The 21,627-nt window shown below is 42.5% G+C and overlaps 1 protein-coding gene across 1 annotated transcript; it reads right to left on the minus strand.

Moving 5' to 3' along the window:
- Positions 1-2,601: 2,601 nt before the first annotated feature.
- On the minus strand, positions 2,602-21,618 carry LOC134659557 (zinc finger protein 26-like). Its single transcript, XM_063515223.1, has 12 exons — positions 21,414-21,618; positions 21,129-21,240; positions 20,638-20,754; positions 19,821-19,906; positions 17,406-17,521; positions 15,611-15,720; positions 14,529-14,656; positions 11,920-12,055; positions 9,997-10,130; positions 8,391-8,523; positions 7,217-7,440; positions 2,602-2,712 (listed from the first exon to the last, which is right to left on the minus strand). The coding sequence occupies exons 1-12, from the start codon at positions 21,540-21,542 to the stop codon at positions 2,647-2,649; spliced, it is 1,491 nt and encodes a 496-aa protein (XP_063371293.1). The 5' UTR covers positions 21,543-21,618; the 3' UTR covers positions 2,602-2,646.
- Positions 21,619-21,627: the final 9 nt, after the last annotated feature.

Below are 21,627 nucleotides of genomic sequence, written 5' to 3' on the forward strand. Positions count from 1 at the left end.
AACAGGGCACTGGTCATATTTTATAGTAAAATCAGTAGAAAGAGGTTTACGACCTCGTCAACTGATAATCTTGACTAATGTTTGATGACTTATATTATATTACTTCGTGATTTTACTCTTATGATTGAGGAATCTTCTCACTCCGATATATACAGTTACATCACAGTAAAACCATTTTTGTAGTGGGCATACAATGTTACCACAGTATTACAATAACAGTAATATTTTGAAGATTGTGATTTTAAGGTATTATATAAGTAGTTATGGTTGTCTCCGGCAGTGTAGGAGCAAAGATTTGAAATAGAGGCGGGTTGTCAAAGTAAATTATGTAGACACAGTAAATTTACTGCATCTTTCGACAGAAGATTAAAGCTTTTAGAACGCCATTTGAGTTTCACCCTTATTCTTTCACAGATACGTGTTAAACTTGTTAAATATTATTTATTTTATTTGTTGGGTAAACCGTTAAAACTCTGCTTGTAGGTAATTTATGAAAGGCATGGAAACGGTAGCAGTCCTTAGCTTCTACTTTGACGGAGACAATATCGGTTAAAATTGTCCATCCAAAATTAGCATAGAATAAACGCTGTTAAGATTTTTAAAATGTATATTTTTCATAGATGTTTTGTACAGTTGACTAAATCGAAAAACTGTAATATTACTAATTGACGTTGTCCGTTTATGAATTACTAATATCAGCTATGGACTAGACTAGAGGTATATTCCAGATGTTGTTTTGCTAAAATTGTAAAATTTTAACCTTTTCAACGCTTTTCGTCCCATGCTAAAATGTGGCTTATACGCCAAATGGTTGCAATATGAAGAGCGAAAATAAACCTTATCTGTGAGCAGGAAAATTGCTTTGACAGCGTCCGTCATAGCCTTTTTAGTGGCTGTTAGCGTCATGGGCACGACAGCACTCGACCACTTTAGTGGCTCTTGGCGTTGAAAAGGTTAAATTGTATAGGTAGACGAAAATCAAATGTAAGTAGTATTCCTATGATATAAGAACCAAACTTTGAAAAGCAACAAACCGAAGTGGTGGTTTTAAAAATGGCAATTTTTAATTAGTCAATCTTTTTTGATCGAGTGATATATTGTAGTATGTATTTTATTGAGGGTTTTTAACATTTAGACTTTTTAGACATCGATATAAGTAAAGTACAGATGTAGTGCATAATTGTTTTCCATCGTATTTTCTCGGAAACGTTTGTATACCTATGTCAAAATTCCTATTCCGTGAAAATAGCAGTTTAGAATAGCAAGGCACGGTCTTCGTACGTTTCCGTGAAAATACGATCACTGAAAATACAAGGTTCTAGATTTAGCCAGCTCAAAATTACAGGACGTCGAAAATGGCCTGAATCGCTTCGAGAAAAGGATGGTACGTCCGTGCCTCTGTTTTGCTCGACTTGGCGGGGGCACTGCTGTGCCCCCAGATGGAGAATAATTATGCTATCTGTATTGATTGTTAGAAGGCCCTCATACGATAGGTATTCTTCCATAATTTCATGTGATAGGAGCTTTATTTATGTATGTACTTATAGTTTTTGTTGACTAAGGCCTAAAAATGTAGATTGATTAATAAAAACTCAATTAACAATAATTGTCTTATTACTTCTATGTTTTTTAGGGTCGGTTGCACCAAACTGTTTGTCATAGTAGTCATAGTAAACCACCGCGGCGCGGGTGACGTTGATCAGTCTATCAAGTGCGGATGGTGCAACTGGCACTAAATCTGTCTCAGTCTCGCAGCGTTTAATTACGTAGGCAGCCCTTTGGCAGTGATATTTGACTCAATTATTTGGGCCACAGCTGCTTCGAGCAGTCATTAACCTTTTGAACGCCAATGACGGATATATCCGCACCGCAGGTCCAACGCCGAAGACGGATTAATCCGTCGCAGACCACAGAGCAACATCAGACTTACTTGCATACACATAAAGTTCAATTTCAGTTTTGACACTTCGGTTCGGTGACGTGCCGTCCGAGTGACAGTTTTTGTGTTTGACACGGCGTCGAAAAGGTTACAGGCCATAGAAGGTAGCATCCTATAGAAGTAGTCTACGCGTGCCTCCGTGAGGGACAAAACATAGGGCAACAAATAAATTCGACCAATCATCCATACTAATTTATAGTGGGGAAAAAAGAAATGTGAGACTGTGACAAGGACAAACAATAATAGCGCTTTCGCACTCCTACTGAAAGATACATAAGACTATCCCGTTCTGTCAGTTATCCCCACCACTCATGCCCAATCCAGTTTAATACTAGATTCATGTTGTTAAAGGCACAGTCTTGGTTGGGGGCAAATTCATTCATTTTCATAATAAGTAATAGAGGCTGCGCGGAAAAAGAAGAGTCGTGGAATGTATTGGGCCCCATACATTCCACGACTCTTCTCTTTCCGCACAGACTAAATCAAAATACAGAAGGTAGATATGGTGTGCCGTTTCCGACAGTATAGATTAGTATATGTTATTACTGGCCGTTCTCTCCTACAAACAAACACATTATTTTATTTATTTATAAAATTTATTTGATAACAAATAGTTTTAATAGTTAGTATAACATAAAAACAAACAAAACAACTCGTGCGTGTAACAAAATAAAACCAATACTCTTATTCTAAACATAATTTTCGTCTCAGAATAACAAGACGTTGTGTTCGATCCTCAGGTGACGAGACCAGGCTTCTAGATTTTGAAATACCTGTAAAGAACAAACCGATTATATATACGATAAGCACAGACAAGACATCCTCTAGACTTAGCATAGTAACGCTACCCCCTCTGCCACTTATACGGTAGTTTTACTCCATCTTCGAGTCAATCCCGTGCCGTGATTGGTCCGTGTCTTTGAACGGACCAATCACGGCACGGGATTCACTCATCTCGTCCCCCGCACCTCCGTATTTTTGGCAGCATCGGTTTCATGAAATAATTGCTCTAAACTCCGTCTAGAGGATTCCTAGTCTATGACGATAAGTTACACATTAAGCCAGGGATACACTAGGGGACAAATGTCGCCAGGGATACACTAGGCGACAAATGTCGCCAGTGTGTCATAAGGCGCGCGATGTCGCCAGAAGCCCGGCAACTTCGCGCCACATCACCCGACGTCGCTGGACCTTTTAGTCCCCCTAGCTACGTGTACCCCTGGCTTTATACCTAGTAGGAGACCTCAGGCACCCCATCCTTAAAATATGGGGTTGAAAGTTTACATTTAAAGAAAATCACTAATATCACCCATTGACGTATAATATCTAAGGACGGGCTAATGGGGCACTGAAAATGGTACTAGTTCAGCGGTAAATGGTACGAATTCCAGCCAATCGTGCAGTCTAACGCAACTAGCTGCGACCAATAGCGCGCGTAATGCGAACTCGTCAACCAAACCAATCGCGCGCGTGATGCGAACTCATCAACCATCGCGTTGTAGCGATTTCACACCGCTGTACTGGCCCCTGTCATGCCTCATTATTATTGCCCGTAAAGCCAGTCCCTAGATATCTATGTCAATGCTATCACCCTTAAACACATTCATTGCCACCCAGGCAAACAAGACATCCGCGCCAGGCTACAAAAATTTCGTCATATAAAACTGTAGTACCACGATCCCGACTATCGGGTCGTCGGCCTGGGAACGAAATAATAAAATACCCGATAGTCGGGTTTTCGGCACTGAATGTGTCAAGTGTGTGTGTGTGTGTGTGTGTGTGTGTGTGAAGTGTCAAGGCCATCAAGCAACCCAGTAGTTATCAAAAATACTCACAAACTGTCACACAAACATGTGTTCCAAACATTATTAATCTGTGGTTCTAACTATCTTCACACGTCATTAGTACCAGGCTACCATAAGTTATAAAGACACTCACGCTCTCGCAGTATTGACACGGGAACAGCACTAGGTAGTCCGTGCGTGGCGACGCTCCCTAAATTCATCATATCAGCCAAAATAATTATGTCCACTACTGGACTTAAGCCTCTCCCAACTAGAATTATTAGAGTCAATTTTGAGACTAGTAAGTTTTAGTAAGATAGGTGTATTTTATGTCAAAATCGTCACTTCCTACACAAATTGTAACTTACAGGCCTCAAAATTCACTTTTAAGGGTCAACCAACCCTACATATGTCAAAATTACTCACAATTTGTCACGAAACCTTCTATTATTTTCACTGTCTTTATACCTGTATATAGGTAAACCAGAACTTTGGGAGTATTGTCAAGAGGGCGCTCGTTTTCAATTGTATATAGCAACAATTTGTATAGTGGGGACAATGGAAATTGACAGATGATTTTTGTTTTATACCGACAACTTTAATAAGTGCGAAGTTTGATGTTTGGATATTTCTTCGGTTTTTACGCTTAAATGGCTGACTCGATTTAGATAAACGCCGCCCTTCGCTAGCAATCCGTGATACCGATGCATGCGATACACCTAATACACAAATCAAATTATTACAAGACATCAACCAAATCGTGACGACCTGACTATAGTGACATTTGTCCATAAGTTTGAAACTTACCCGTCAATTCAGATGCTAATTTCGTTATGTTTTCTAATGGAAGAAATTTCTCTCCCGCACGTTTTTTTTTCAATAAATAACTATATACACTATTTACAACCTTTTTCTCTGTAAAATCTAAAACTTTCGGCATGATTATTGCTGTCTAATAATAATTCACACGAAACTAGACAAAGCAATGTTTACATTGTCAATATTGACAACTATCATAGAGGGTAGATGTTGTCTATTATTAAAATTGTTGCCATTGCTAGAAATTAGTACCAACAAATTTCCGTAACATGGCGCACCCTCAATAGATCCTGGTTCACCTATGGTACCAGAGGCTACCATAAATTATAAGGCATTAAAAAACTTCAACCGTCAACCAAGCCCAGATATCAAACAAAACATTTGTCACGAAACCTTCAATTCTGTCTTCACACGTGTTTAGTACCAGGCTACCATAAGTTATAAAGACACACTCACGCAGTATTGACACGGGAACAGCACTAGTCCGTGCGTGGCGAAGCTATAGATATCAAAAATACACGAAACCTTCTATTCCAACTGTCTTCACACGTGTTTAGTACCAGGCTACCATAAGTTATAAAGACACACTCACGCAGTATTGACACGGGAACAGCACTAGTCCGTGCGTGGCGAAGCTATAGATATCAAAAATACACGAAACCTTTAATTCCAACTGTCTTCACACGTGTTTAGTACCAGGCTACCATAAGTTATAAAGAAACTCACACTCTCGCAGTATTGACACGGGAACAGCACTAGTCCGTGCGTGGCGAAGCTATAGATATCAAAAATACACGAAACCTTCAATTCCAACTGTCTTCACACGTGTTTAGTACCAGGCTACCATAAGTTATAAAGACACACTCACGCAGTATTGACACGGGAACAGCACTAGTCCGTGCGTGGCGAAGCTATAGATATCAAAAATACACGAAACCTTCAATTCCAACTGTCTTCACACGTGTTTAGTACCAGGCTACCATAAGTTATAAAGACACACTCTCGCAGTATTGACACGGGAACAGCACTAGTCCGTGCGTGGCGAAGCTATAGATATCAAAAATACTTACAATTTGTCACGAAACCTTCAATTCTAACTGTCCTCACACGTGTTTAGTACCAGGCTACCATAAGTTATAAAGACACACTCACGCAGTATTGACACGGGAACAGCACTAGTCCGTGCGTGGCGAAGCTATAGATATCAAAAATACACGAAACCTTCAATTCCAACTGTCTTCACACGTGTTTAGTACCAGGCTACCATAAGTTATAAAGACACACTCACGCAGTATTGACACGGGAACAGCACTAGTCCGTGCGTGGCGAAGCTATAGATATCAAAAATACACGAAACCTTCAATTCCAACTGTCTTCACATGTCTTTAGTACCAGGCTACCATAAGTTATAAAGAAACTCACACTCTCGCAGTATTGGCACGGGAACAGCACTAGTCCGTGCGTGGCGAAGCTATAGATATCAAAAATACACGAAACCTTCAATTCCAACTGTCTTCACATGTCTTTAGTACCAGGCTACCATAAGTTATAAAGAAACTCACACTCTCGCAGTATTGGCACGGGAACAGCACTAGTCCGTGCGTGGCGAAGCTATAGATATCAAAAATACACGAAACCTTCAATTCCAACTGTCTTCACATGTCTTTAGTACCAGGCTACCATAAGTTATAAAGAAACTCACACTCTCGCAGTATTGGCACGGGAACAGCACTAGTCCGTGCGTGGCGAAGCTATAGATATCAAAAATACACGAAACCTTCAATTCCAACTGTCTTCACATGTCTTTAGTACCAGGCTACCATAAGTTATAAAGAAACTCACACTCTCGCAGTATTGGCACGGGAACAGCACTAGTCCGTGCGTGGCGAAGCTATAGATAACAAAAATACACGAAACCTTGAATTCCAACTGTCTTCACACGTCTTTAGTACCAGGCTACCATAAGTTATAAAGACACTCACACTCTCGCAGTATTGACACGGGAACAGCACTAGTCCGTGCGTGGCGAAGCTATAGATATCAAAAATACACGAAACCTTCAATTCCAACTGTCTTCACACGTGTTTAGTACCAGGCTACCATAAGTTATAAAGACACACTCACGCAGTATTGACACGGGAACAGCACTAGTCCGTGCGTGGCGAAGCTATAGATATCAAAAATACACGAAACCTTTAATTCCAACTGTCTTTACACGTCTTTAGTACCAGGCTACCATAAGTTATAAAGAGACTCACACTCTCGCAGTATTGGCACGGGAACAGCACTAGTCCGTGCGTGGCGAAGCTATAGATAACAAAAATACACGAAACCTTGAATTCCAACTGTCTTCACACGTCTTTAGTACCAGGCTACCATAAGTTATAAAGACACTCACACTCTCGCAGTATTGACACGGGAACAGCACTAGTCCGTGCGTGGCGAAGCTATAGATATCAAAAATACACGAAACCTTCAATTCCAACTGTCTTCACACGTGTTTAGTACCAGGCTACCATAAGTTATAAAGACACACTCACGCAGTATTGACACGGGAACAGCACTAGTCCGTGCGTGGCGAAGCTATAGATATCAAAAATACACGAAACCTTTAATTCCAACTGTCTTTACACGTCTTTAGTACCAGGCTACCATAAGTTATAAAGAGACTCACGCTCTCGCAGTATTGGCACGGGAACAGCACTAGTCCGTGCGTGGCGACATGCTCCCTGAACTCGCTGGCGTCAACGAACGCCATGCCGCACGAGTCGCAGATCCACGCGGCCTCGAACCCAGCGGCCTCCTCGGCCTCGGCCTCCGGCTCCGGGTCCGGCGGGAGGGTTGCGATGGCCTCCGTTTTGGGCTTCTTGGTCTCGCGGGGCTGGTAGTACGGGCACGCTGGGAACGGTTGAGTTATTTTTACATACTATTACCAGAAGGCATAGTGGATCGACGCCTTTCAAGTTTGCGTAAATGCCGACACCGCACCAGGCGTGGCTCACTCCGCGATTTCGTCGCGTCGCTACAAGTACCTACAAGTGCATGCGGCCACACCAATTTTGGTGTCTAGCCATAGTAGTTGCCGCGCACCGCTACGGAACGGACGCCTGCTCGCGCTTGCGCCACCTAGCGGTCATATCTGTCGTAATAGACGCGTTTTGTTAGAGAGTGAATCTTCTATACCTAGTACGTACTATTATTTATTCTGTGACCGCACAAGAACGCAGTACGCAACTGCAAAAATAATATGTGACAATTAATGAGACACGCCAGCCCTGTAAATAAGTACCGAGCTACTGACAATGGCGATGTATGCAGCTCGGGTGCGCGCGACCCACCACTCGCGCCCCGCTAGATTGCCTTGTCTAGATGGCTTCGTCGAATGACTGTATTGTTTTATAGACTGTGGTGCCATCTAGAACTTGTATGTATACATATACGAGGGGCAGCTGAAAAGTTCGCGACCTTAAGAAAAAAATGAAAGAGAGTATTAAAGTAAATGTTAATTATTAATAGTAATGGCGGCAATATTTAACCTTTTAACTGCCAGCAATTTTTTATCGACCATGCTCGTGTCGCCACCGACAGTAATTGTACCACGCAGAGTAAGGTTGGCATAGTTACGGGAGTTATAAATGTGCTGTAAAAACCAAATCAGATCTTTGTCTTATTTATCAGACTGTGGCGAAATGAGCTGGATATGTAATGTCTTATATATCAGACTCTGGCGGTTAAAGGGTTAAACTGCCAAAGAGACCGGGAAAAGGTAGCATAGTTCTTTTTAATTTTTCTTTTTTTTCTAGCTTAGGCCGCGAATATTTGAGCCTCCCCTCGTATGTGTAACTCACGGCCATGGCCGACGTGTGTCTTGTGGAAGGTGACTAGCACGCCCTCGGTGGTTTCGGTCACGATCATGTGCGCGGGGCACGCCTTGCCCGTCTTGTAGATTTGCCGCTCGGGCGCTGGACGCTTGCCTTTACCCTGTAACAAAGAGAATTTGAAATAGAGACGGATTGTCAAAGTAAATTAACTGCCATCTTTTGACAGAAGATTAAAACTGTTAGAACGCCATTTGACTTTGACCCTTATTCTTTCACTGATATGTGTTAATTTGTTAAATATTGAAATTAACGCCATTTACCCGAGAGTAGGCCAAAGTCTAATAAAACATGGTCTTCTCTTCTCAGAGTGACACAAGCCTACGTCACAAAAACATTGCCACTTTATATAGCGCTATCGCATATTATCATATAGCGCTGTCGCATGATGACGTAGGCTTGTGTCAGCCTCGTGGTCGGAAGAGAGTACCAGGCGGAGTATATTATTATACCATGGAGTAGGCCAAAGGTATGGTGCAATCTTTTCGAGCGATGGCGCCATAACCTTTGGGTAAGTAACCATAACTCGGGTAAGGGCACAGAATAAACTGATAATAGTACTAAGTACAGAAGACTCACTCTCTAACAAAACGCATCTGTTACGATCAGCACAGATATGGCCGCTAGGTGGCAATAGCGCCACGCGCGGCTTATGGCTTTCCCCAAAATTGGGGCCGGAACGGATGTACTTTTAGCTACCTATAGCAAATCGACGAAATCTCGGAGTGAGACACGCCTGGTAAGTCAAATGGCGTTCTAACAGGTTTAATCTTTTGTCAATAGATGGCAGTAAATGTACTGGGGTACATAATTTACCATGACAGTAACTCTCTGTTCACTCTATTCTCTTTACCCTGGAACCAAGTGTTTTGAATGTTGGAGGAACGGCTTTCAGGCCTGACAAGTTTTTGCAAAATGGCCGACCAATAGATGGACCAAACTAACTGCACAAACTTCACTACATATTATAAAACAAAGTCGCTTCCCGCTGACTGTCTGTCCCCATGTATGCTAAATGCTTAGATCTTTAAAACTACGCAACGGATTTTAATACGGTTTTTTTTTAAATAGATAGAGTGATTCAAGAGGAAGGTTTATGTATAATTTGTTAATTCCGTGCGAAGCGGGGCGGGTGCAAATAAAAAATAAAAACTGATTTTTCTTTTATTTATTTATTTTGCAAACAGTAAGCATTTAGGCCACAATATTCAGTAAAATTATATCACCACACCTTATAAAACAAAGTCCCCCGCCGCGTCTGTGTGTTTGTATGTTCGCGATAAACTCAAAAACGACTGAACGGATTTTCATGCGATTATCACTTATCTATAGAGTGTTTGTTGAGAAAGATTTGTGTATAATTTGTTGTGCGAATCCAAGGCGGGTCGATAGTCTAATAATAATAGAATAGAATAGAATATATTTATTTGTATTAATTGTACATCGTCAGATTCAAACATTATTTACAATTATTATAAGTTTTTATTATTATTACAAATAAACGTGCATAGAGTATATGAATTTCAGCCAGGGTCGGTTTTTTTTTCTTATTTGAGTGAATTAAAAAGTTATTTACCTGACATACATAGACTCCGGACTGGCTGCACATATAGTGCGACCGCACGCCCTCTATCGTCTGTTTGCTGGCGGTTGTTTTTCGGAAACGGTACTTTGTCTCCTCTTGTATGGCACTTTTGAATAACATGAACTCTGGAAAGAGTTGTAGGATTAGTTAAAAATTCATCATCATCATCTTCCTCGCGTTGTCCCGGCATTTTGCCACGGCTCATGGGAGCCTGGGGTCCGCTTGGCATCAACTAATCCCAGTAATTGGTGTGGGCACTAGTTTTTACGAAAGCGACTGCCATCTGACCTTCCAACCCAGACGGTAAACTAGGCCCGTATTGGGATTAGTCCGGTTTCCTTACGATGTTTTCCATCACCGAAAAGCGACTGGTAATTATCAAATGATATTTCGTACATAAGTTCCGAAAAACTCATTGGTACGAGCCGGGGTTCGAACCCGCGACCTCCGGATTGCAAGTCGCACGCTCTTTACCGCTAGGCCACCAGCGCTTAAAAAGCATGATTAGTTAAAAAATAATGACATCACAATCATTTATTAAATTGGTGGGAGCTAGTTGGCGAGTGAACTTAAATCAGCATTTCATTACATAGTATTTGGGAAGATGTACGTAACATAATGAAGCCTCGTGAACGTCAGCTGCCGCTCCGTTGGTGAATTGCGAAACATTTATTAGTAGGTACATTACGATACCTTTTTGCGTACGTGTATTGTATAACGATTTACAGTACATATGGCCTTTTAAATTTTCGACATGCGCACGTATAGTGCTAGTTACCGCACTAGGGCACTAAAATAGCACCATATGTAGGTACTGTAATAGTACATTTAGACATTTCCTTGGCTAGTTACGTAATGCTTGAGATACTGCGATGAAATTAAAATATCTCCTTGTTACTTTGCTTATTTTGTTCAGGCACCAGCTTTTAGGGTAAAAACGGGACCCTAATAATAAGACTCCTCTATCCGTCTGTCTGTCACCAGGCTGTATCTCATGAACCGTGACAGCTAGACATTTGAAATTTTCACAGATGATGTATTTCTGTTGCCGCTATAACAACAAATGCTAAAAAAAGCGGCCAAGTGCGAGTCGGACTCGCCCATGAAGGGTTCCGTATTTAGGCGATTTATGACGTATTAAAAAAAACTACTTACTAGGTCTCGTTCAAACCAATTTTCGGTGGAAGTTTACATGGTAATGTACATCATATATTTTTTTTAGTTTTATCATTCTGTTATTTTAGAAGTTACAGGGGGGGGGGACACACACACATTTTACCACTTTGGAAGTGTCTCTCGCGCAAACTATTCAGTTTAGAAAAAAATGATATTGGAAACCTCAATATCATTTTTGAAGACCTATCCATAGATACCCCACACGTATGGATTTGATGAAAAAAATTTTTTAGTTTCAGTTCTAAGTATGGGGAACCCCAAAAATTTATTGTTTTTTTTTTCTATTTTTGTGTGAAAATCTTAATGCGGTTCACAGAATACATCTACTTACCAAGTTTCAACAGTATAGTTCTTATAGTTTCGGAGAAAAGTGACTGTGACATACGGACAGACAGACGGACAGACAGACAGACATGACGGATTCGTCAAAAACGGAACCCTTATAGATTTATAAGGGTTCCGTTTTTTGCCATTTGGCTACGGAACCCTATAAACAGAATAAAATAAATATTTAAGTAGGGCTCCCATACAACATACCTGATTTTTTTGCAGTTTTTTGCGTAACGGTACGGAACACTTCGTGCGCGTCCGACTCGCACTTGACCGGTTTTTACTATCTGCTTACGCCCCCTCCACACTAATGCGAGTGTGGAGTCGATTTTCCCAGACTGCGAACTCGACTCCACACTCGCGTTCGCGGGTCCCGCACGCGTGTGGAGGGGGCTTTAGAGAACCCACCGTCCATAGAGTGTAGGTGCAGCCTTTCCACGTGTTCCCTCACTCGGTGTTCTGTGAGCAGGTGCCGGCTGAACTGAGCGCCGTAGCTCACCCGGTTTGGACATAAGGGGCACAGGAAGGCTTTGCGTTTTTCCACCTGTATTTAATAATAAGTATGTATAGGGTAATTCGTCAATTACTGGCCATTGTTTAATAACTGATCTGATGGCCATCTTATAAGTACATACTAAAAAACCGGTCAAGTGCGAGTCGGACTCGCGCACGGAGGGTTCCGCACCATCAACAGAAAATAGAGCAAAACAAGCAAAAAAACGGTCACCCATCCAAGTACTGACCCCGCCCGACGTTGCTTAACTTCGGTCAAAAATCACGTTTGTTGTATGGGAGCCCCACTTAAATCTTTATGTTATTCTGTTTTTAGTATTTGTTGTTATAGCGGCAACAGAAAGACATCATCTGTTAAAATTTCAACTGTCTAGCTATCACGGTTCGTGAGATACAGCCTGGTGACAGACGGACGGACGGACAGCGGAGTCTTAGTAATAGGGTCCCGTTTTTACCCTTTGGGTACGGAACCCTAAAAATGAATTATTTTCACCTGGAAACAGAATTCATTTTAATAAAAGTGGCTATAGTTATTGAAGGGTGGCCGGTTATTAAACAGTGGCCAGTAATTGACGATTTAACCTACATCTTTTCAATTCAACAACTTAATCTGAGATAAAATAAAGTATGGTCTACCTATATCTCGTTTTTTTGCATTAGAAAAATGATAATCAATCTTTACGTGTCTTTTTATTGACAAACACTTTTGAAAAATAAGTCACGGCAAATATGTAACAATTATAATTATAATATCATCATATAAGTACATTTACATTCTTTTGGTAGTGGAATGGTAGGTGGGCGTTTTTTTTTTTGTTGTCCCCTACACTTTTTTTTTTCAAATTTGGGATTTTTTATGTTATTTCTACTCAGAATCACGAGCTCTTTCTATCCTAATAGGAGAAAAAAAGGACAGGTTTCTATTTCCATTACGTCACCATTTCTCATAGACTTTGTATGGCGGTCGCGGAATGGAAAGATCGAAAAATGTATGGAAATTTTGGGACACTTTTTTTCTCCTATTAGGATAGAAAGAGCTCGTGATTCTGAGTAGAAATAACATAAAAAATCCCAAATTTGAAAAGTAGTGGAGGGGACAACAAAAAAAAACGCCCAGGTATGCTGCAATGCAAGTGGCGCTAATAGGGTTAAGGTCCACTTGCACAAACCCGGGTTTAAGCGATTAAACCGCTAACCAAGTGTCAAATTGTACTGGTAACCATGGTAACTCCAGGTTTAACCGGTTAACCCCGGGTTAGTGAAACGGTGCAAGTGGCCCTAAGGGGTATAATACAGTGACCCACCTCTTAGCCATGCACTTTCCAGAGATGCTTATTCAATATCTGCTTCCGACTGAAGTCGCGATCGCAGATGTGGCATTTCTTGGAAGTCAGTCCGTTACTGAATTATAAGGTATTGTCTCACTCTAACAGATAGCTGCCTCCTGCTCTTACCTCGTAGCCATGGACCTTCCACAGATGCTTATTCAGGATCTGCTTCTGGCTAAAGTCGCGATCGCAGATGTGGCATTTCTTGGGAGTCAGTCCGTTACTGAATTATAAGGTATTGTCTCACTCTAACAGATAGCTGCCTCCTGCTCTTACCTCGTAGCCATGAACCTTCCACAGATGCTTATTCAGGATCTGCTTCTGACTGAAGTCGCGATCGCAGATGTGGCATTTCTTGGGAGTCAGTCTGTTACTAAATTATAAGGTATTGTCTCACTCTAACAGATAGCTGCCTCCTGCTCTTACCTCGTAGCCATGAACCTTCCACAGATGCTTATTCAGGATCTGCTTCTGACTGAAGTCGCGATCGCAGATGTGGCATTTCTTAGGAGTCAGTCCGTTACTGAATTATAAGGTATTGTCTCACTCTAACAGATAGCTGCCTCCTGCTCTTACCTCGTAGCCATGAACCTTCCACAGATGCTTATTCAGGATCTGCTTCTGACTGAAGTCGCGATCGCAGATGTGGCATTTCTTGGGAGTCAGTCTGTTACTAAATTATAAGGTATTGTCTCACTCTAACAGATAGCTGCCTCCTGCTCTTACCTCGTAGCCATGAACCTTCCACAGATGCTTATTCAGGATCTGCTTCTGACTGAAGTCGCGATCGCAGATGTGGCATTTCTTAGGAGTCAGTCCGTTACTGAATTATAAGGTATTGTCTCACTCTAACAGATAGCTGCCTCCTGCTCTTACCTCGTAGCCATGAACCTTCCACAGATGCTTATTCAGGATCTGCTTCTGACTGAAGTCGCGATCGCAGATGTGGCATTTCTTAGGAGTCAGTCCGTTACTGAATTATAAGGTATTGTCTCACTCTAACAGATAGCTGCCTCCTGCTCTTACCTCGTAGCCATGGACCTTCCACAGATGCTTATTGAGGATCTGCTTCTGACTGAAGTCGCGATCGCAGATGTGGCATTTCTTGGGAGTCAGACCGTTACTAAATTATAAGGTATTGTCTCACTCTAACAGATAGCTGCCTCCTGCTCTTACCTCGTAGCCATGAACCTTCCACAGATGCTTATTCAGGATCTGCTTCTGACTGAAGTCGCGATCGCAGATGTGGCATTTTTTGCGTTCGCGGGGCGTGTATTTAGGTGTTTGGTCGTTGCTGAGTTTCACTGAATGAACAATCAAAATTATATACTTTAGAATTTTGACTTATAGCATAGAGAAATATAGTAAGACAACGAATGCTCACTCCATACATCAGTTTTGTTACCAAAAAGACTAGTAGATGTCGACTATGAAAATAATAGTCTATTTGGTACCAAAACTGATGTATGGAGTGAGCAATCTATGTATTTTTTTCTCTATGCGTTTAGTCAATATTCTATTTAATTTGGTATTTATACTTTAACGTCCAGATAAAAATAATCATAAAAAATTTAGAACTTTAAGGCTGCCTTTCCAGGCTCCGTAGACAACATGCCAATCGCTAACGCTACGTAGCGAATGAAACGCAACTGTCTCTGTCACACTACTATGGACGAGTGATAGAGAGACACAAAGCGATTCGATGGCGAAGCGATAGCGATCGTCACCTTGGTTAGGCCGCCAGGGCGCGTAGCCAACATGCAATCGTTAACGCTCCGTAGCGAAAGAAACGTAACTGTCTGTCGCACTGGTGTGGAAGAGTAATAGAGAGAGTAATAGATGACTACGATACGCTACGCTACGGAGCGTTAACGATTGGCATGTTGGCTACGCGCCCAGTTTGTCTATCCAGCGGAGCGGAGAAGAGATGTGGATTACAACCAATGCTATCGGTTCATTCCCACTTCCGACATCAAACATCAACATTTATTCAGCAAATAGGCCACAAAGGCACTTTTACACGTCAACATGGAATTTACATACAGCAAAAAAAAACACATCAACAATTATAAAATACAACTAAGCCGCAAATATCAAATCAAACTAAAGTATTACATAGAGATGTATAAAGTCTCTAAATGTCGAATAACAAAAAAAATATAATAAAAATAGTATTGAAAAAAAAAATACAAAAACTCCTTTTCTCTCCGCCTCGGTGGAAAGGCAGACTTATAGCTTGTAAACTGTCGCATACTCACAGCCATGTTTCATTCGCAGGTGTGTGTAGCAGGCTTTCCTACTAGTATAGATGTTGTCGCAGAAGTGGCACGGGTAGCGGCGGGTGTCTCCCGAGCTAGCCCCGTGGCATCTGCGAGGAAAAGTATAATATATCTTTGGAAAGCGATACGCGGTATAAAAGTTTCTAGCTTTGTTTGTTATCCTGTAATAGGGAATATTACGCGAAAGTCTGCGTAGGGGGCGCCACTCCAACAACAAGTAAACAATCTAAGGGTCTACCGCAAACGAGAGTCGACATTTTGTTATCTAACCTCTCTATCACTCTTGCATATTCGAGCGATAAAGAGGCAGATAGCTGTGTTTCGATTTCTCGTTTCCCGGTAGGCCCTTTGTAAACAAACCGCCTTGATTAATCAATGTCATATTTTATTGTCTGTGAAAACTTGTCAAAAAACAGTTAAAGGCACAGTATGTATAAGTTACTCTGTGGTATACTGAAGCCACTAGTGCTGCACTCTGGCGGTAAAACACTGCAGTAATTCTCCCTATTAACATTTTATCAAAAAAATAAATTATAAAGTGCCACAAAAGTGAAACTATCCGTTTTCCTTGTGGGCTTTAGCACAAGAGCGCCGCGACAGTATCTCGTGCGCGTCATAAGTACATAGACTACCCAATTTTTTACTGTATCAAATCAGAAGATTTGCATCGAGTTTGCGCTGCAAAATCGCGCCGTGATCGACCCCAAATGTAGACTGGTCTTAAAAACCAGAGCTGCCTGTCTCTCATAAATATCTGAGGGCCTACCGCGAACACCGAAGTTCGCAAATTACGGACATCCTTCTAAGTCTAAAGAGATGCTCGCAATTTGCCAACTTCGGTGTCCGCGGTAGGCCCTCTGTGGGTACCTACATTACAAATCACCGTACAGTGACTGTTTAAATAACTTGATACCAACTTGATACTGGCGAAATAGTCCTACTGGACTGAAGCCATAATTTTGAAAGCCATAAAAAGTGCAACACCGCCCTCAAGTCCATAACAAGAAAAAAAACAACGGCTTGCACTCCGGGAGTGCCGGCAGAAGTGCAAACTCAATCGATCAGATCACGTGTCCGTCTTACGAATTTTCAATCTGTCGAATCTGTCGGTCACGTGACCTGTCGCGAGTTTAACATTTTTCCCCGCCTCAAAAAGTGCACAGCGCCGCTAAAGAAGTTTTCACTTAAATAAACGCACGTGTACGGCTACGCACATCACGCACCCAGTGTGCAAGGGGGTTATTTGCATACCCCGGCCGGCGAGAGCAAAAATGCGTTGACAGCTTAATAGTGCGAGGACACACACTTTGGTCGATGTCGATAAAAACAACACGATGTACTGGACCACCGTTATGATATGCAGAAGTATTAATTATTGTTGTAAACAAAATTAAAACCAAGTGTTTGTATTTATTCAGTTTAAAATTGTTTTAGGGTTATTCTTAGAAACGCGTGGAGGTATCAAGTTGAAATAAATAACAAATACTAATGGCTCAGTTTAAAAAAAAAAATTGTGCTTAATTAAAAGTCGACTATTCTATCGACATCCATATGTCGATAGAATAGTCGATATTTAATTAAGCACTAGGAGCAGACGCATTTTTGCTCTCGCCGGCCGGGGTATGACTTATTTGAAAATGAAATGAAAAAAAAAATGAAAAATTATTTATTTAGGTAAATGTTTCGTTTTAACAATACAGTTAATGGAGTCTCCTAGTAAGTAAAATATACCTGTGACAGGAGACCCTTAATTATTTGGCGGTAGAATACTTACCTGTTGATGTGGTCCAAAACGTCGTGGGTGAGAGTGGCGCCGCACATGTTGCACTCTTGGAGGCGGAGCCCCGTGCGGGGCTCCAGCCCGTGCACGGAGCGCACGTGCTCTTCCACCTGCCAAGGAGAGAGTAGGCAAGTGTAAGGCCAGAGTGTACGCTCTTGTTGTGCGTGCAGCGGGGCGGGGCGTGCGGCGTGCATGTTAAACAAATGCGCACGTATAGGAGCGGCCTTAGTGCACGCTGCTCACGTCACGCGTGAGCCCACAGCCACGCTGCACGCCCCGCCGAGCGAGCGTCCACTCAGGCCTTACACTAACTGAAACCAGAAGTCGGCAAATTGTTAAGATGAGCAAGCCTAGTAAAAATCAGTCTTCGTCACACAGGCGCGTTTTCCGGGCGGGGCGTGAACGGGGCGCGCCGCTTCATTACATATGTCGTTACTTACATTACATTACAAACAAAGTCGCTTCCCGCTGTCTGTCCCTATGTATGCTTAGATCTTTAAAACTACGCAACGGATTTTGATGATTTTATATAATAGATAGAGTGATTCAAGAGGAAGGTTTATGTATAATTTGTTAACCCGTGCGAAGCCGGGGCGGGTCGCTAGTTTACATATAAAACGCTGACGGCCCGCTCACGCACCGCCCGGAAAACGCGCCTGTGTGACGGAACCTTTAGGAAATACTAATTAAATAACCTAATAAAAATACAAATTACTTAGGAATAAAGGAAAAGAGGGATATAGGGTAATTCGTTAGATAACTATTTTTTTTTATTAAAAATCTAAATCTTTGGTAAATTTTCGTAACATCCCTGAAACCTACCTGGTATCTACCCCAGGTACTCGTATTTACCCCCCGCCCATCTCTACCAGCGTCAGAAAGAGGCAGATGCAGATAGCAGTAGGAGTTTATTTTATTTATTAGATGCACGTGGTCTCGTCCAGGGCTTGGATGGCGTACTGCTCGTCTAGCTCTCCTGCGGGGGGAAAGGGGATAAGGACTAGGTAGAGTGGAGATGGAACAGTTACCTCGGCAGCATCAGACCGCATTAGAGTCTGTTCGGAAAGAGAAGAGTCGTGGAATGTATTGGGCCCCATATATTCCACGGCTCTTCTCTTTCCGCACAGGGTCTACAGAGATACACGTAGTCACGTCCAGGGCTTGAATGGCGTACTGCTCGTCTAGCTCTCCTGCGGGGGGAAAGGGGATAAAGGGGGAGGACTGGGTAGAGTGGGGATGGAACAGTTACCTCGGCAGTATCAGACAGCGTCAGGTCGCAGTAGATGCACGTGGTCTCGTCCAGGGCTTGGATGGCGTACTGCTCGTCTAGCTCTCCTGCGGGGGGAGAGGGGATAAGGGGGGAGGACAGGGTACAGTGGGAATGGAACAGTTACCTCGGCAGCATCAGACAGCGTCAGGTCGCAGTAGATGCACGTGGTTTCGTCCAGGGCTTGAATGGCGTACTGCTCGTCTAGCTCTCCTGCGGGGGGAGAGCGGATAAGGGGGGAGGACTGGGTAGAGTGGGGATGGAACAGTCACCTCGGCAGCATCAGACAGCGTCAGGTCGCAGTAGATGCACGTGGTCTCGTCCAGGGCTTGAATGGCGTACTGCTCGTCTAGCTCTCCTGCGGGGGGAGAGGGGATAAGGGGGGAGGACTGGGTACAGTGGGGATGGAACAGTCACCTCGGCAGCATCAGACAGCGTCAGGTCGCAGTAGATGCACGTGGTCTCGTCCAGGGCTTGAATGGCGTACTGCTCGTCTAGCTCTCCTGCGGGGGGAGAGGGGATAAGGGGGGAGGACTGGGTACAGTGGGGATGGAACAGTCACCTCGGCAGCATCAGACAGCGTCAGGTCGCAGTAGATGCACGTGGTCTCGTCCAGGGCTTGGATGGCGTACTGCTCGTCTAGCTCTCCTGCGGGGGGAGAGGGGATAAGGGGGGAGGACTGGGTACAGTGGGGATGGAACAGTTACCTCGGCAGCATCAGACAGCGTCAGGTCGCAGTAGATGCACGTGGTCTCGTCCAGGGCTTGGATGGCGTACTGCTCGTCTAGCTCTCCTGCGGGGGGAAAGGGGATAAGGGGGGAGGACTGGGTACAGTGGGGATGGAACAGTTACCTCGGCAGCATCAGACAGCGTCAGGTCGCAGTAGATCCACGTGTTCTCGTCCAGGGCTTGGATGGCGTACTGCTCGTCTAGCTCTCCTGCGGGGGGAGAGGGGATAAGGGGGGAGGACTGGGTACAGTGGGGATGGAACAGTTACCTCGGCAGCATCAGACAGCGTCAGGTCGCAGTAGATGCACGTGGTCTCGTCCAGGGCTTGGATGGCGTACTGCTCGTCTAGCTCTCCTGCGGGGGGAGAGGGGATAAGGGGGGAGGACTGGGTACAGTGGGGATGGAACAGTTACCTCGGCAGCATCAGACAGCGTCAGGTCGCAGTAGATGCACGTGGTCTCGTCCAGGGCTTGGATGGCGTACTGCTCGTCTAGCTCTCCTGCGGGGGGTAAGGGGATAAGGGGGGAGGACTGGCTAGAGTGGGGATGAAGATGGAGGGATAAGAGAAAAAAATATATAAAAAATGCTTATTTATGCACATCAGTGGGAAATTACAGTGTAAAAGGGATAGAGCATAAACTATTTACAATAAATAAAAATCGTAGTGCAATTTCGACATAATTTTCTTTACTGTAAGGTTCAAATTATTGTGATGGGTGAGGGTTCATAATCCCTTTCGAAATAAGAAAATATGGCCAATTTTTGTGACAGCGTGTTGGCGACATAGGTTCCCATAGTAATCCAGGCACATGCCGTTTCCCATTAGAGCGCGGCGCGCTCTTTCTTTCTTCCGTGGAAATTACAATTAAGTACTATTCATAGGTAAGAGCGCGTATGAGGAATGTTATGAGAGTAACGGAGCGAAACAGGTATGTAGGTCAATTGTCAGGATCGTAGCAAGTGGAAATCCGTGGTCACTGCCTACCCCGCCGGGAAATAGGCGTGATTATATGTATGTATTCATAGGTAGCACAATTTAAATATTCTGCAGTTGATAATTTATATCTCAAGAAAAAATATCCACAGGACTAAATAAAGTCACATTTTACAGAAAACAAAGGTACTTAGTAATAGATTGTTCACTTTTATAGTACAAAATATAAAATAAAAAATTCCTTTTACTAAATTGCCTTTCAGTTCACAGAAGTGTCAGCACAAATATTATCTTACCGTCCATTTCATTTTCATCGCCAGCCTCCAAGTTTCGCCCGGAGGCTGCTTCCTGAGGCTCCACCTCCTCGGGCGCATCTGCCTCTTCCAGTATCGACTCATCTAGGTATTCCTCATCTGAGAAAATATATTTGGCTAACGGTATTCTAAGACTATTTTTCTGGACTTATTAAATATTTTATTAAAACCGAAACTTAATTAATTAATAAATAAGAATAAGATGTACACCTAAAAAAAACGTGGCATGGGTGACATAGCTCAATATTTATATATCCCTTTGCTTGGCAAAAAAAAAAAATCGTGATCTCATATAGCAACATAAAATGCTCTAGGAATAAAATACAAAAAGGATTGTAAAATAATGTAGGTATCTTATAAGAGGCATTGGCAAGAAAAGGGATAATAGGCAAGCTAGATCACCCATCCATTTGGTTCTAATAACTAGGTATTTAATTAAATAGCTATATTAAAATAGTAATTATTTATTTTACCTTTTATAGTCTGCAGCATGGAAATGTTCTTTAAAGTCTGTTCTTTGAAAACGACTGCTTCTTCCAACTTTTGAGAACATACCGCACAAATATATTTAGATATATTCAACACCTAAAAACAAAATGTATATCTTACAACTTTAAAACTTAAGTCCTATTCTGGAATCACTATAGTATTAACTGTGAAATATTATGTTTATGTTTAAAACAGCAACTTGTACACATGTTGTATGACTTGAGATCAAATTAAACTTGAAATAAAAAGATTTAAAAATAAAATGTTACCTTCAAGTCGAAGCAGGTTTCTAACATTTTTGCATAAGTTTCCACATTATCGGAATAAGCAGCAAATAGGTCGTATAAATCGGTAGTGCTCATGCAACTAACGCAACCTACAAAGTCGGGCTCCTCCATGTTTTGTAATAATTTATCAGGAAACAAAAAAGGCCATGTCTGAAAATTGATTTGAATTTGTTTTGACAAAGGACGGTCGGTTTTT

This window comes from Cydia amplana, chromosome 25 (assembly GCF_948474715.1).
Source record: "Cydia amplana chromosome 25, ilCydAmpl1.1, whole genome shotgun sequence".
NCBI lineage: Eukaryota > Metazoa > Arthropoda > Insecta > Lepidoptera > Tortricidae > Cydia > Cydia amplana.

Excerpts from the sequence above, each read along its gene's own strand:
- LOC134659557 (XM_063515223.1), bottom strand. The coding sequence starts at position 21,542 with ATGGAGGAGCCCGACTTTGTAGGTTGCGTTAGTTGCATGAGCACTACC. Across the intron at positions 7,441-8,390 it reads GACACACGTCGGCCATGGCC|CGTGCCCGTACTACCAGCCC; the intron begins GTGAGTTACACA and ends AACCGTTCCCAG. Across the intron at positions 2,713-7,216 it reads CGTGCCAATACTGCGAGAGC|GTATTTCAAAATCTAGAAGC; the intron begins GTGAGTCTCTTT and ends TGTTCTTTACAG.